The following is a 15,826-nucleotide window of genomic DNA, read 5'->3' as shown; positions in this document are numbered from 1 at the left end:
GAGTAGTACCAAATTCAACTCTTTGGAAATATTAAGACCTTCATTTTGTGAAAGAGTTTAGACAGATTTATATTTTCTCTCCTCTATAAACAAGAGTTGGCTTGACTATCTTGGCAACACCTAGGCAGAAACATAATCTTAAGTATCTTAAGTAAGTGACATAAATATTAAAAGATTACACGTTTCCTCCGAGGTGTGGGAATTAAGTAACAAGGTGGCATGAGGCAAACTGTGAAAAATTGTGACAATAAAATGAAAAGCAAAGCACAACTTTCCAGTCAGGGTTTGCCTTCTGTTGTACCTGATGCTGGGCCCAGGTTTGCCATCAAGCTGGCAGGCCTTAGCCACATTTGCAAAAGTTCAACTTGGTTCAAATCTTAAACTCTAAGAAGCCTGTTTTTTGTGTCTAGTCACTAAAATGACCTCAGTGATTCTACTGGGTAGGAAATCTATAAGCAAGAAAATAATTTACTGGGAGCCAATCCCTGCTGGGCCATTCTGTGTAGCTTCTGCCCTGAATCCTTACTGACTCCCACATACACTGAACTACCTTTCTCTCGGATGAGCACCACTTAGACCTTCAAGTGTTGATTTGGGGCATGATTTGCAAACAGTCCTCCTCAATATATGCAACAAATGTGTTCTTTCAATGCTCAATGTAAAAGGAAATTTTGAAAATATGGCTCCATGGAGGAGCTATGCTCTTTGGGCAATAGAAAATATCCCCCAAGTCCAATCCATTAACAAAGCAAATAGGATCATCCTTTCTGTCATGTGAAAAACTATTCCCTAATTTATCTCTATTTAGAATGAGATTTGTATATCATTGATCACATCTGAAAGCAAGACGTCCTGGGGTTTTAGAAAGGACTCCTTTAGTCATCTGGATTCCTCCAAGAACTGAAAACACATGTTGAACACAAATGTCCTAGCACACAGGAAAGTTCTCACTTGTGATATGGCAACTTAAAACCCTAATTCTCCCACCCCCAGCTCCTCCTTCCTGCTGGGGTTGGTTACTGGTGAAAACAAGCACTGCTTGAAGTTGTCACCCTATTCCAAGTGTGGTCAATACTATTCCATTGTAGTCAAAAAACATATTTTGTATGACTTGAATCCTTTAACATTTATGGAGACTTATTTTATGTCCCAGAATATGGTCTGCCTAGTAAATATGTCATGTGCACTTGAAAATAATGTACATTCTGCTGTTGTTGGCTAGAATATGCTATAAATTTCAATTAAGTTAACTTTGTTAATAGTGTCCATGCTTCTGTACTCTGATTTTTCTGTCTACTTATTCCCTCAATTATTGAGAAAGAGGTATTGACATTTCTGACTGTAAGTATAGATTTATCTATTTCTCTTTGAAGTTCTACCACATTTTGCTTCATGCATTTTAAAACTTTGTTATTAGTAGGTCGGGCACAGTGGCTCACACCTGTAATCCCAGCACTTTGGGAGGCCAAGGTGGGCGCATCACCTGAGGTCAGGAGTTCACCAGCCTGGCCAACATGGTGAAACCCTGTGTCTTCTAAAAATACAAAAATTAGCCAGGCATGGTGGTGGGTGCCTGTAATCCCAGCTACTCAGGGGGCTGAGGCAGAAGAATCGCTTGAACCCGGGAGGCAGAGGTTGCAGTGAGCCAAGACCACGCCACTGTATTCCAGCCTGGGGCAACAAGAGCAAAACTCCATCTCAGAAAAACAAACAACAAACAAACACACAAACAAACAAAACTTTATTAGTACATAAATGTTTATAATTATTATGTTCTCTTGATGTATTGACCTACTGACCCACTAACATTATGAAATAAGCTTCTTTATTCTTGGCAATATTCTTTGCTCTAAAATTTGCTGTGTCTGGTATTAATCTATCCATTTCAGCTTTCTTTTGATGAGTTTTAGTATGGTATATCTTTTTCCATTCTTTTACTTTTAATGTGTTTATTTACATTTAAAGTATGTTCCTTGCAGGCAGCATATAGCTGAATTCAAACTTTTTTTTTTTTTTTTTTTCTGTAGGATAAGTTGAGATTGACTGCTTTTGGAAAGCAAAAATACACATGGGGATAGAAGTGAAAGGTGAACTCATACGTCATTGCTTGGAAAAAGTGTTAGGGGTTACCATGAGGCCTTTAATGGAAGTGTTGGTTGATTTTTGTTCCTTTCTGTCTTAAGATAAACTAAACTTTATCGCCTAACAGAATATAAGACCTATAAAAACTCCTCAAAATGAAGTTATATGTGTAAGTTATGAGGATAGTATATTCATTTCCCGCACAATCCTGTTCTAAAGGCTTGTAAAATTAATTTTGAGAAAATCATGGTGTTCTGCACATTACAGACATCCAGACACACTTTGCCATTAGTAATAGTCCCCCTGTGATTGATAGAAAGGAGAGGAAGATCAATAAAACAGTACCATAAATTTAAAATATGTCAAATCAGCATTTTGTTCCCTTTAACTAACTACATAAACAAATAAACAAAAACCCGGGTGAGACATGGGGCAAAGACTGAGTAATGTATCTTGGATAAGCAAGAGAAACATATAGCTACATCAACCCATTTATAGCTTTTTAAAATAAAATTTATATGGTGATTTTAATCACATTTTTATTGGATACACTTCACATAAAATTTACCATTTAAAACAGTATACTTCAGTGGTTTTTAGTATATCCACTGTTTCTGCAACAATTACCACTACAACTATTATAACTCCAGAATATTTCCATCATCTCAAAAAGAAACCCTGTACCTATTGGCAGTTAGTCCCAATCCTCCTTCCCCCACCTGGAAATCACTAATCTATTTTCTGTCTTTATAGATTTGTCTATTCTGAACATTTCATATAAATGGAATCACAAAATATGTGACCCTTTGTGTCTGCCTTTTGCTTATGATAGTGTTTTCAAGTATATGGTGAATTTTATTATACTCGTCATTCAAAGACGAGTATATTTTACTTGAATATAATAAAACTATCTGCTCAGAATGCTAATAGATATGCGGAATAATTAGAAGAGATTCAGCCTAAAATGTGGAAGACCTCAGTTCTAGTGCTGATTTCTTCACACAGTAACTTTCTCTGTTGTAACATAAGAGTATTAAGTAAGATGATATCAAAGGTATCTCTCTTTAATTTCTGTTATTCTAGGAATCCTTAAGATATAGAGACATGTACTCATCATTTTGGAAAAAGTAATTGTTACAAAATCAATTAACTAGACATAAAAACTTTAGTTCCTAACTTGATTGTGGAGACAGAAAATTTGGGACAGCTGCTATCAATAACACTTTGACCTGATTAAAAGTTAGGAAGTTAATATCAGTTTCTTAATCAAGAAAGAAATATAACAAAATTCAGCCTGAGCTGTTTGTATCTGTGTGTTTCCCTTCAATTAGGAAAAGGGATAATGTAATCACTGATTTCCACTGTGACTTCCTTCTTGATAAAAAGCTTGAGGTGTAAAAAGCTATTATAAATTTGCATATATATGCTATGCTTTTATACTTCTGTTTTTATCTTATTCCCTACAATATCTCCAGTATCTGGAACAATGTCAGTTGCATGGTTGGCATGCTATGTTCAATATTTGTCAAATGAATGGTGGTTGGATGTATGGACACATGGAAGCGATACAATGAAAGGCTGGTTTGACCAGTAAAGATAAAAAACATGTTGACTTTTCTCCTCCATCCCTTGCTAAATAGAATCACTAAAATCTAAAACCCATGTGCCCCCAGGAATAAGATAAAATGTTAAAAGCTAAAGTGTCTCAGAACTTAAAACAAGTTTACTAATTTTGCTACAACACTAGATGCAGTACATTTAATATGCTGCTTTGTTGCAGAAATTAATCAGCACCAGTTTATGGTTTACATTATACAGAACCATAATGCAAATTAAAATATGTGCATATCTTTTTGGTTGTATTAAAAATAAACAAAAACAGAAATCAAATGAATGTCACCTGGTTCATTTTCACCACTTCTTGGAAGGAGATGAAATGATTATCGTATGTTGCTTAAGTTTATTTTTAGCAAATAGATGCTATGTTTTTGTTAAAGACCAAACAATCAGAAGATTCTGAAAAGCTAGACACTGTTGAGCTGGACTGATGCCCCTGGATACAGTGGGCCTTTTCCTGAGGTGGTATTGAAGTTTGGGGAGAAAAGCTGGGTACAATTCAGGTCCTTCTTGATGCTTTCCTTCCTAGCTACCATCAGTTCCCATCCCCTTCTGTTCAACCCTTCTCACCTCTCTCTCCTGTAATCTCTCATTCCCATTCTATCCATTACTCCAATTCCTTCCTTCCCACTCCCATCAGAAACTATCAATCAAGGCAGAGGGAACCTTGACAATCATTTACTTCTTTTCCCCCTGAGTCAAAGCTCAATTGTAAGAATAAAATGAAGGTTGTGATGAATACCTCCCATCACCCAAACTTGCCTGAATTTCTATTTTTATCTTCTTAGAATGACTTGGATTTTCCAATTTGATGAATGCTTTCATGATCAGGAATATTTTAAAATATTCTTGTATCATTTCTAATTGTTATAAAAATCAAAACACTCACTCTTTATGCTAACATTTGCAATTAGTTCAGTATCATTTATCATTTATATTGCAGAAATGTGTAATAAATCTGCCATGCTGACAAGGTTCTACGTAGTTGACATAGTTCTAGATTTCCAGTTTTAGATGGTTTATACAGTTTTAGAGTTCCAGTGGAAGGAGTGGCCCTTGAATCCCTCATTTCCCAAACTTCTACTTCCTTCCTAGGACTTAACCCTTTAGGTAAACAGCTATTTTTTCTTTAGCCCAAATCTCACATTTCCACACTGCAAGAAGCCTGTGGACCAGAAGGAATTTGACAGGAGCTGGTAAGAGGACAGGTGTGGTATCTTTTGGTTAAACACCAGAAACTGCTTGTGTTTCACAGAGAACCTGTACATTATGCCAATCTGCAGCCCACCTGTGACATCTCAGGTAAGGACCCTCTGACACTACAATTATGTTTAGATTTAAGTAATAGGCAGAATGTCTGGATCACATTCCAATCTCTCTTTGTAAATGTTTCTATTAATTACAACCTTGATAAATGAACTGAAATAAAAAAAGCTTGCCATGTTTTTATATCCCAGAAACTGAACTGACTTTCTTCAAGCAGTTTTAGTGTCTACAACATTCAAGGTATTTTTATAATAAAACCAGCACCAGAGCTCTAGCCTACTTGATAACCCCATTTTGATTCTGAAGTTACATTGGTGCTCATAGAGCAAGTGACATTTGGCACAACCATATTTCTCAGTGACTATGAAAAGAGAAAAACTTTAAATAAATGTTTCAGACATAAGTTCTAATTTCCTATAACTGTTAAACCTTGATTTCAGAAGAGAGTTCTGGTAAGGCTGCAACAAACTTCATTGTTACAAAAATGTTCCACTCTGCTGAGATTATAAATTAATAAGGTACCTTTCCATTACAGAATCTAGTTAACACGGCATTTCTGCAAATATTAAAGATTTAAGGGTGGCTCAAAATTCCTCAAAATCCTTTCCGAGAATGTAGGCATTCAGGGGCTCTGTTTTCAGTATTATTTTTCTCTGTTTATCAGCACAGCTCATCAGGACACTTCTGAGGAAGCAGTATTTTTCTTCCATATGTCAACCATCATTCATATATACTCTTTATCCCAAATGTCCTTGAGAAATGCTTGTCAGTACAATAAACACAGAGGAAGAGATTATGTTACTTGAAATTTCTCATGACTCTGTAAGGCTGGGGAAACCCAGTCATTAGCTTTGGGATGGTACAATGCCAACATTCAAATTGGAAAGGGAGATCTGTTTCATGAATAGTGATGAGTAGAACTCTGAAGTACAGGCAGCCCCCCGAATTCTTACCTGAACTAGAGCTTTGTAGATGAGCCTCCACCTACAAGATTCTTTCATCTAAAGTCTTTCTTTTTCATCATAGAAAATTCTCTTTTTCAACCCCAGCCTCTAATCTTAGATTTCACAATTAAAGGGCTCCAAAGGGACAACTTTGCAGTTCAACTTTGGTTTAATGAACTAGTAGAGTTAGCTTCACTCAGACTAAAGTGGTAGGAGCACCTATGATACATATTTCAGAATAAATTCATTAGAGGTAATGGGACCAAAACCTTTTTTAAAAAAAAAATCCAAGGGCCATGAGACTGGTGCTCCCTGAGATTTGGAATGGGGTAAGGGTGAGGGTCTTCTGGAATAAACAAATCTTACACTTTATAATACTGCTGGCATTTATTTTAAAAGGTATTGAGATACAAAAATTGTATCTTATCTTGTAAAAAATATGTATTTATCAATCTTTCTGGCACTATTAAAAATGTTCCATTCTGTCTAGAATCACAAAGGTATACCCACTCAACCATAACAATTTGTTTTCTATGGAGCAATATTCACAGATCCTGTGAATAAATAGGTGACAAATTCCAGGTGGCCACCTCTAGGGTCTGTTATATTTAGAGTTTTCTGGAACACACATAATTATGAGGTTTGGCTCTCCTACAGTCTTTTGTTTGCCATTTCCCTTGTCTTTGAACCAAAACACAGCTCTTTCCAAGCTTGGAGCGTTGAGAGGGCCCTCTTCTCCCATTGGTGAAGGCAACAGGTTCACCACCGATCCACTCCCAGTGGCCAGCACGCGCTTGGTCATTCAAACCTGATGTGAACCAAAAGAATGTGCCAATTACTTTTATTGAATTTGTACTTAGATATCATATTGCTGTTGCTCTAAGCTCAGTTATCACATGCAAGTGTGGGCCCAGGTTCTAAAACAAGGGATAGGAACTTGGAATACTCTAAGACACAAAGGGTCAAACAAATCCCAGTCCAATTCTAGCTCTACCACTTACTTGCTAGATGAGCATCTTTGGGCAGGTTACTTAACCTCTCTGAGTTTTAGTTTCCTCATCTAAGAAATGGGCATAAAAATAGTACATCTAGGGTTGTTTTGAGGATTAAAAAAGATAATGCATGTAAAGCTCTTGGCATATATAAGTGTTTAATAAATGGCAGCTATTATTATTATTTATATCATCCTACGTGCAGAACTCCTATCACAGGGAAACAGATATGCTCTTGCCTATTGTCCTTCTTCCTCATTATTTAAATGTCCTGGTTTTCATATTTGAAAGTAGCTTACTATTTATTGAGTCTGGAGCTTAAGATGTTTCATTCTGCTACAATTCCAATAAAAAGTAGATTTTCTCAACTTGCCTCTCTACCTCCACTGGCAAATTTTGCAAATTACACTTAAATGTTGTAAAGTTTCTGTAATATTTTCTTAAGCATTCCCCTACTCACTCTCTTTCATAACAGAAATAAAAAAGAATAAAATGAGAAAGGAACTCTCTGCCATAGCATGATCTGACATTCCCCAAATCAAATTTGACCATGAAAACAGTCCTAGATACATAACATTTTACCTTCCACCAACTGATTTTCAGTCAGTATTTTTGGGTGGAATCAAATGAAATACTTTTGGTTAGGAATGCCCTCCCTGAATTATTGATTAGATGACATTATGCCTAAGCATATTGTAAGGACAGAGCCTTGCAATGAGTCATTATGGATGTAGAGAAAACTTATCCTCCAGCTTGTCTCTTAATACTCAGTTCATTTCAGAATTTAGGGACCCACTGAGTACCGCAGAAATATTGAAAAGCCAAGAGAGGGAACTGTATACAATGCCTTTAAAGAGAAGCAGTGGGGATACTGACTTCGATGTGCCCTGAAAATTCTGTTTCTAAAGTGGTTTAAAAGATTTGTTATTTGGCCGGGCATGGTGGTTCATGCCTGCAATTCCAGCATTTTGGGAGACCAGGGTGGGTGGATCACCTGAGGTCAGGAGTTCGAGACCAGCCCGGCCAACATGGTGAAACCCCGTCTCTACTAAAAATACAAAAATTAGCCAGGTGTGGTAGCAGGCACCTGTAATCCCAGCTACTCCCTCAGGTGGCTGAGGGAGAAGAATTGCTTGAACCCAGGGGGCAGAAGTTGCAGTGAGCCAAGATTGTACCACTGTACTCCAGCCTGGGCGACAGAGTCAGATTCTGTCTCAAAAAAAAAAAAAAAAAAAAAGATTTATTATTGTTAAAACTGTAGAAAATATTAAGACTTCAGAAAAGAAGGAATAAAATTAAAATCACCTATATTTATTATTATTATTATTATTTGAGACAGGGTCTTGCTCTGTTGCCTAGGCTGGAGTGCAGTGGCAAAATCACGGCTCACTGCAGCCTCAACTTCCTAGCCTCAAGCACTCCTTCCACCTCAGCCTCCCAAGTAGTTTGGACTACTATTAGCTGCCACCATGCCTGGCTAATTTTTAAATTTTTCATAGAGACAAGGTCTCACTATGTTGCCTAGGCTCATCTCGAACTCCTGGGCTCAAGCAATCCTCCAGCCTTGGTCTCTCAAAGTCTTAGGATTACAGGCATGAGCCATCGTACCCAGCCTACCTATAATTCTTGACTGGAGGTAAGTCATTTCTAATTATTTGGAATATATACATATATATGAATATATATGTATATATTCCCATATGTAAATATTATATATATTTATATATACAAATATAATATATATTTATATTTATACATACACCACATGCATATAATTGTTTTTATTCTAAATTATTTCATACTTTATATTGATGTGGACCCTGCATTTTCACTTTGCACTTTGCCATAAATGGAATACACTTTACATTTTATATGTAATATAATGTGCATCCAACATATATTTGTTAAATGAATTAATAAACGTAAGGCAATTTTTCATGTCTTTATTATTTAATGGCTTGCAAAAGCATTAAATCTTACATATTCCTTCATGTGGCTATACTATAATTTATTTAACCATTCTTCAGTTATAGCAATTGCTAATTTTTTACTTTTAGAAATGTTATTGCATTGAATTCTCTTGCCTGTCAATCTGACCACATCCCTATTTATTTCTTTGGGACAGATGCCTAAAAATGAAAGTATTGTGTCAAAAAAAAGGTTTAAGATGAGTTTTAAAAGATAAATGGCTAGATCCATTGGTTGCCGATTATTGTAAACCACTATCATTTAACCCACGGAAGGGAGTAGCAGGGTGGTGGTGCCTGTTTGTTTCATGTCCTTGCCTCCCTCCTCAGTGCAGCCTCCCTCCCAGATACTTGCCTATCCAAAAGGACTTTCTCCCACCAATGTCCCAGAGCCACCGCATGTGCTGCCTGGAGAATACAGTTACAAGGTTGCCCAGGTATCTACATGCAAATGAAAATGAGAGTATCAGCAACAAGCAGTTAACATTTCTGCTGATACAAAATGCATAACAGAAATAAGAGTAAGTTTAAAATACACAAAAAAGTATGTATTTAAAAAGAACTTTCTAAGATTTTAATAGTGCAGTTTTATTTAAAAAGTGTCTGCAGGGTGGGGGTAGGTGACATCAAAGAAACTGATGGTTTATTATAATATCTGGGCTTTACAGCATAAAACATCAATAGGTTTTAAAACATAAACAATAGGTTTCAAACATCTTTTTGGAAAATCAACAACTGCCTACTTATAACAATTACTTATTTAATGACAAAATACTATTCTTCTCATAAGTGTATTTCTAGCTGGTATAAATTTGGCAAATACCAAGTTAATTTGATGAGTAAGGTAACCCAAACTAATTATTTAGATAAAATTACTTCAGGTTTAAATTTGGAGCTTAGTGTGTTTAGCCAAATAAACATATTATTATGACTTCTTCATTATACTCAGTGAAACGAGTATAGCCCCAACTGTCAAACCTTCATATAATGCATAGAAATTAAAGTGCTTGTTTTTACAAACATATGTAAAATATTTTTCACAAAACAGAATTTTTTATAAATTATTTTTGCAGCTAGCTGAGTTATTCCTAGAAGCAATATTTGATTGTGCCTAATTCCCCAGCAATGCTCATTAAAACCTCTTTAAAAATGCTTTCAGTAGAAAGCCACTAAGTAATTCTTTCTTTCTTCTTTAAAAATAAAAAAACAGAAAGTTTCATACAAGAAACAAATATATCATGTATACACGTATCATAACATTACATTGCACCCTACAAATACATACAATTATTGTCAATTAAACATAAAATTAAATTTTAAAAAATAATTTTAAACATTTAAAAAATCAAACAAGGAAAAAAATTAAATCACCATGATCTTTTTGCCTGGTTAATATCCATTGATACGAAAAGAAAAGCAGGAAACAAAATTAGCAACACATTAGATTAGATAGTGTTGAATTTAATTTTATTTATTTTGCCTATGTCTTTTCAAAATTCAGATCTATTTCTCTGCTTTTCCAGACTAGATATGGTGAACATAATTTGTCTATTTTTAAATGATTTCCCTCTACTAATAATAGTACTTTGCTGCTGTCTGATGCAATGATGATTTCTAGGCCTTCTTAGATATATAAGGCTCTTTGCCCTTCCACTGAATGGCCTTAGACCGCTGGATTGGGTTTTGAGACTTGGCTCTGACCTCATTATCGACTCTCAGCTCCTGTCTGACAGTTACAGCAGGTATGATGAGGCATCTCCTCTCCTCCCCTCCCCATCACATCCAACACGGTTATTCTAATGCGCTGTAGGCTTAGAACACACAATATGAAACTTGTGTTAAATATAAGCTGAGGGAAGGCTTGAGGGACTGTCCCAGTCACTATGACATTTTGTACAGAGCATAAGAGACCAGGGTTCCACTTTGATTACCCCTTAATTCCCTGCATGAATTCCCTAATTCTCTTACTGAACTAATTCGCTTACTGAAACTCCCTAACTTTGCAGCCTCAACTTCAGCATCAGGATATAATAGGTTTTATTCAAGGATATTTAACATCTTCTCTAGCTTGAAGATTCCTGAAGCTATCTTTAAAACAAACTTGGTAAAATCCATTTTAGCCGCTCAAGTACAATTTCGGTTTTCTTTTTGACTCTCCAAAAAGCAAGAAGTTCCAAAAGAGTGAGATGAGAAGATAGCTCTGCTTCAAGATAGGTAAAATGTTAAGAGCATAGTTATTCACAAAAGAAACATTTAGGTATTCATATGTTTATTATTTTATAAAAATATCACTCCTTTTATTTTATGCTCACATACATGTAAAATGTGGTGGGTATTATCTGTATAGGTGTATATATGGATATAAAATTATAAATAGGTACACATACACAAATATTTGTAGTATAGAATTAGAAACAGAAGCTTTAATTTTTCTGGTTGTATGAATAAACGTCTACTTCTCTGAAAATTTTTGATTAAGTATAGGTAGACTTCAGGGTAACTCTAAGGATAGGCCAGCAGGGGTTCCAGACACTCCTGTGGGAAAACAAAATGGCTTCATAGATAATGCTCTATAATAATAGAATTACCAAATGTACAATGACTGCCTGAGGAAATGAGCAGATGAGATTACAATATGTAAATTCAAGAAGTGCATAATCTAGGAGTCTGGCTCCTTTGACTTAGAAAAATAATAAAACACCACTGGGGAGGAAAGAAGACTGGAGATAAAGATTAAGTTGAGTTAGCAATCTGGTTAGGGACAAAGGATAAAGCAAAATTTGCTGTCCTTATGGAAATATGGGTGTTGTGAATGACCCTCTGTAAAGGACTTTCAGAAATATTTGTTAAATGAATGAATCTATAAACCAGGAATTTGATCATACCTTAGGTTTGCATTGAAAGGTTAGTTTGATTCAAATCCAAAGGAAACTTAGGGTCCATAATTTAATAAAAATCTTAATATGTGTTTGCAGTGAGAGAAAAACAATTATTAACACATAATTTTGAAAATCTACTTTGGGTTACCTCAACACATAGTTAAAATAGACATACTTGTCAGTACATCTATGATGAGAAAACTGCTATACTTAGGGGACCTGTTTTAGAGGTATAAAGATGAAAAACTAAATTCTATCTCTTTCATTTACTTCCTTGTATGCCTGTGAGCAAGTGATTTTGCTTCCTGGAACCTCTTTTTAAAATAAATCTGTAAACTGTAGATAAGAGAAGTGATGGAAGGATCAACTAAGCTAATACATGTGAAACAATTTCATATACTATAAATATAAAAGTAAGACATTATTGACAAGGAGGCATGTAGAACTACAGTCAGGCTAATATAAAAGGGTCATGGGTGAAGATGCTTAAAACCAAGCTGCAGATGAAATCTTAGATTAAGTGCATGAGAAAGTATCTATGCTTTTAAATTAATTTAGGCCTTAAGTTTATTATTGTGGTGATCGAATGGTACAGTATTCATAGATACATGAAGAACTCATTGCTACTCACCAATAGAACCTATTCACAATTATTAATAGTTGGAACAATAAAATGAAAACAAAAGATGATGGGAGACTGATGTAGGTTTGTCAACATGAGGGCATCGACAATGTTATAAGTTGCTATTATTTCATAAAAAGTGGTTTTTGACAATAAAAAGCTAGACTATTATAATCTCAGAATAAAGAACAGTCCTTTAAAAAAACACACTTGGCAATGTGACATCACCATCTATGACTGAATGGAAAGATATTTCTCAATATATACTGTCCTTATTTTTCTCATACATTAAGAACCAATGAAAGCTTCATTATAGACCAGTTACTTGCATTGTCCTTTAAGAACCATTGGAAGATGAACAAAAGATTGCTTCGAAACTTCAAGGTGGGAAGTTCTGTTCTGTTCATCTACATTTTATCAACAAATCCCAGCAACCATTTAATCTTGATAACTTTGGCTGGAGTATAACTACTCCTTCCCTTAATTTTGTAAGCAGGGACACCATAGTATTCTCCCTTTTGTTGCATACTGCAATCTTCTTCTTGCTAGCTTAGATAGCTTTTGATCAACATCAAAGCCCTTTCCTCAAGGAGAAAAAAAGATCAATACCACTACTTCTACTGGAGCTTTCAATGCATTAAGACAAACTAAATGACATCTAGTTAAGATGTCATTTTTAACATCTTAACCATCTTAATGATGGAAGAATGTCTTATTTGTTCTTTAACATGTAGCACTAAGGAAATATATGTATTTAAAGCAATTATTATTTGTGAAAATTTTAATATTTTATCTTATTTGATACCACCAACTTATCAACAAAAAAACCCTGAAAGCCACTGATTAACCTCTCTGGTGACTCTACTAACAGTTAGAACATGAAATACACCAACGAAGAAAAAGGTGGTTTCACCAGTTTTTAAACACACTTTTAAAACATTTTATTAGCTTTTAAAAAAATCTAGGTATAATTTACATATAATAAAATGAATAGATTTTTAAATATTCAATTTGATGAGTTTTGCCAATTGTATATACATCCATTCAATAACCACTTAGAATAAGACATTGAACACTTCTCTTACTTTAGAACGTTACCTCGTGCTATTTTCTAGTCATTCCACAATCTTACCAGAGATAACAATTTTTTATTTCTAACAACATAGATTAGATTCTCTTGTTTATATAAATGCAATCATATAATAAGTATTCTTTTGTGTAGGGCTGCTTTCTCTCTACGTTCCATTTTTGATTTATCTACATTGCTGGAGGTTTCAGTAGTTTATTCCATCGCTTATAAAATAATTTATCAAAAATTTATTCTCTTGCTGATGGAGAAAAATCAAGTATTTCTAAACATCAATAACAAAAAACAAATGACCCAAATTAGTATTATTATGAATAAAGTTATTATACAATATTTTTATGAAGCTTTTTTAGTATATATTTTTATTTCTTTTGGTTAAATACCTAGGAGTAGAATATGTTAGGTCATAGGGTAGAATATGTTAGGTCATAGGGTAGATGCATATAACTTTATAAGAAACTGTAAGACAGTTCTACAAAGTGATTGTACCATTTTACACTTCCACCAACAACACATGAGAATTCTATTTACTCTACATCTTTATCAACATGTGGTATTGTCCACCATGGAATACTATGCAGCCATAAAAAAGAACAAGATTATGTCCTTTGCAGGGACATGGATGGAGCTGGGGGTCATTATCTGTAGGAAACTAATGCAGGAACAGAAAACCAAATGCTGCATGTTCTCATAAGTGAGAGCTAAATGATGAGAACACATGGACACATAGAGGGGAACAACGCACACTGGGGTCTATTGGAGTGTGGAAGGTGGGGGGGGAAGATGATCACGAAAAATAACTAATGAGTAATAGGCTTAATACCTGGATGTTGAAATAATCTGTACAACAAACCCCATGACATACATTTACCCAGGTAACAAGCCTGCACATTTACCCCTGAACTTAAAATAAAAGTTTAAAAATTAAAAACAAATTTGGATTGTCATATTTATACTTTTAACTATTCTAGTAGGTGTAAAGTGGTATTTCATTGTGGTTTTCATTTTCATTTACCTAATATCTAATGGTTTTGAGCACCTTTTCATTTATTTATTGACCAACTGGACATCTACTCTTGCGAAGACTCCAAATCATTTACTACTACTGTTTGCATCGTCATTTTGTCATTGATTTGTTGAAGTTGTTTGTATTTTCTGAGTTTAAGACCTTTATCAGGTTTATGATTTGAGAACAGCTTTTCCTGAATATGGTTTGCTCTTTCATTTTCTTAATGGCGTCTTTAGATGTGTATAACTTTTTAAATTTTATGAAGTACAAGATCAGATCAATTATAACCAGAGACTTCCCTAGTCTCAATTTCCAGCCATGGGGCATATTAGTCTAATTGTGTTGTTTAGATAATATCCAGATTGGCAAACAAAAAGGAGGGTCAGGGATAGGTACATACGTACATATGCATTTTTAAAGTCCTTCTGGACTACATACATTGGTTGTCATTCTCTGACCATAAGTCAACCTTTATTGAATGTTCTGTTACCCAGTGAGCCTTTGTCTTACTTGCCCAGCTTTATAATCATTGCTATATAATCGCATTGCTAGAGGCCCGATGCTATAAGGCTTTTCATTACTATATACTTTCAATTAAATGGGCAGGAATTCTTATCACATAAAAAAAGAAACTGCAATGCTGCTGACTCAGAAAATCTCCTTCTGATTTCCTCACAAAGACTGAGATAGGAAAAGAAAATAAAAGAAAAAGAAACATGGCAATGGTGCAGCTTTAACAGAAAAGAGCTCAGTCAAATATTAGGTTGGTGCAAAAGTAATGGCAAAAACTGCAATTACTTTTGCACCAACCAAATACATTATCAAGGCCCATCACAAATCCATTCTGAATTAGGGAACTCCCTCGGGGCTCCTAAAACAAAGCCAGGCAGATATTAGGCACTCAATACTTGTTGAATGAATGAAGCAGCTCTCTGCTTCCATGAGAAAATAGAGAAATAAAGAAAAGAAAACATCAATCAAATGTGCAATAGGGTGCCTTACTGTTCCCTGCAAGCTTGGGCAGCCGCATTCCAGGTGCCTTTCTGCTCTGTGATCAAGATGTGACAGTAGCCTGAGTGCTGGTGCCACCCGGCTGGACAGGATTTGTCTTCCACATCCTGAAAAACAGTTGTCTGTGTTCATATCATAACGGTCTTTACAATCTGGAGTCGGTTCAGCATAAGGAGTCCTACGAGTTCCCTAACTTCAGTCAAGTAGTTTCGTTACCACAAAGGGAGTCAGCCCTAATCCCAATTCTCCATCTTGATAAATGCAATGGCTTCTTACAGAAAACACTACCACAGTCAGCAACGTTTCAGTGTTACAACTTTGACATTCTGATAACTGAACATAACAAGTAA

The 15,826-nt window shown here is 35.2% G+C and overlaps 1 protein-coding gene across 14 annotated transcripts in view; it reads right to left on the bottom strand.

Moving 5' to 3' along the window:
* Positions 1–15,826, bottom strand: part of FREM1 (FRAS1 related extracellular matrix 1) — a 271,959-nt gene that overhangs the window by 8,293 nt on the left and 247,840 nt on the right. For 12 of the 14 annotated variants that reach the window (XM_054519849.2, XM_054519856.2, XM_054519847.2 and 9 more), the window contains 3 exons: positions 15,468–15,583; positions 9,224–9,309; positions 6,398–6,717 (listed from right to left, as the gene is read on the bottom strand). In XM_054519849.2, coding sequence (XP_054375824.2) covers positions 6,518–6,717; positions 9,224–9,309; positions 15,468–15,583 — 402 coding nt within the window. In that variant the 3' untranslated portion in view covers positions 6,398–6,517. Of the gene's footprint in view, positions 1–6,397; positions 6,718–9,223; positions 9,310–15,467; positions 15,584–15,826 lie in introns of those variants that run through there. The other 2 variants (XM_054519858.2, XM_054519857.2) reach the window with 2 other exon arrangements.

The sequence above is a fragment of the Pongo abelii genome, chromosome 13, assembly GCF_028885655.2.
Source record: "Pongo abelii isolate AG06213 chromosome 13, NHGRI_mPonAbe1-v2.0_pri, whole genome shotgun sequence".
Taxonomy (NCBI): Eukaryota; Metazoa; Chordata; class Mammalia; order Primates; family Hominidae; genus Pongo; species Pongo abelii.
This window is presented reverse-complemented; position numbering and strand designations above follow the sequence as displayed.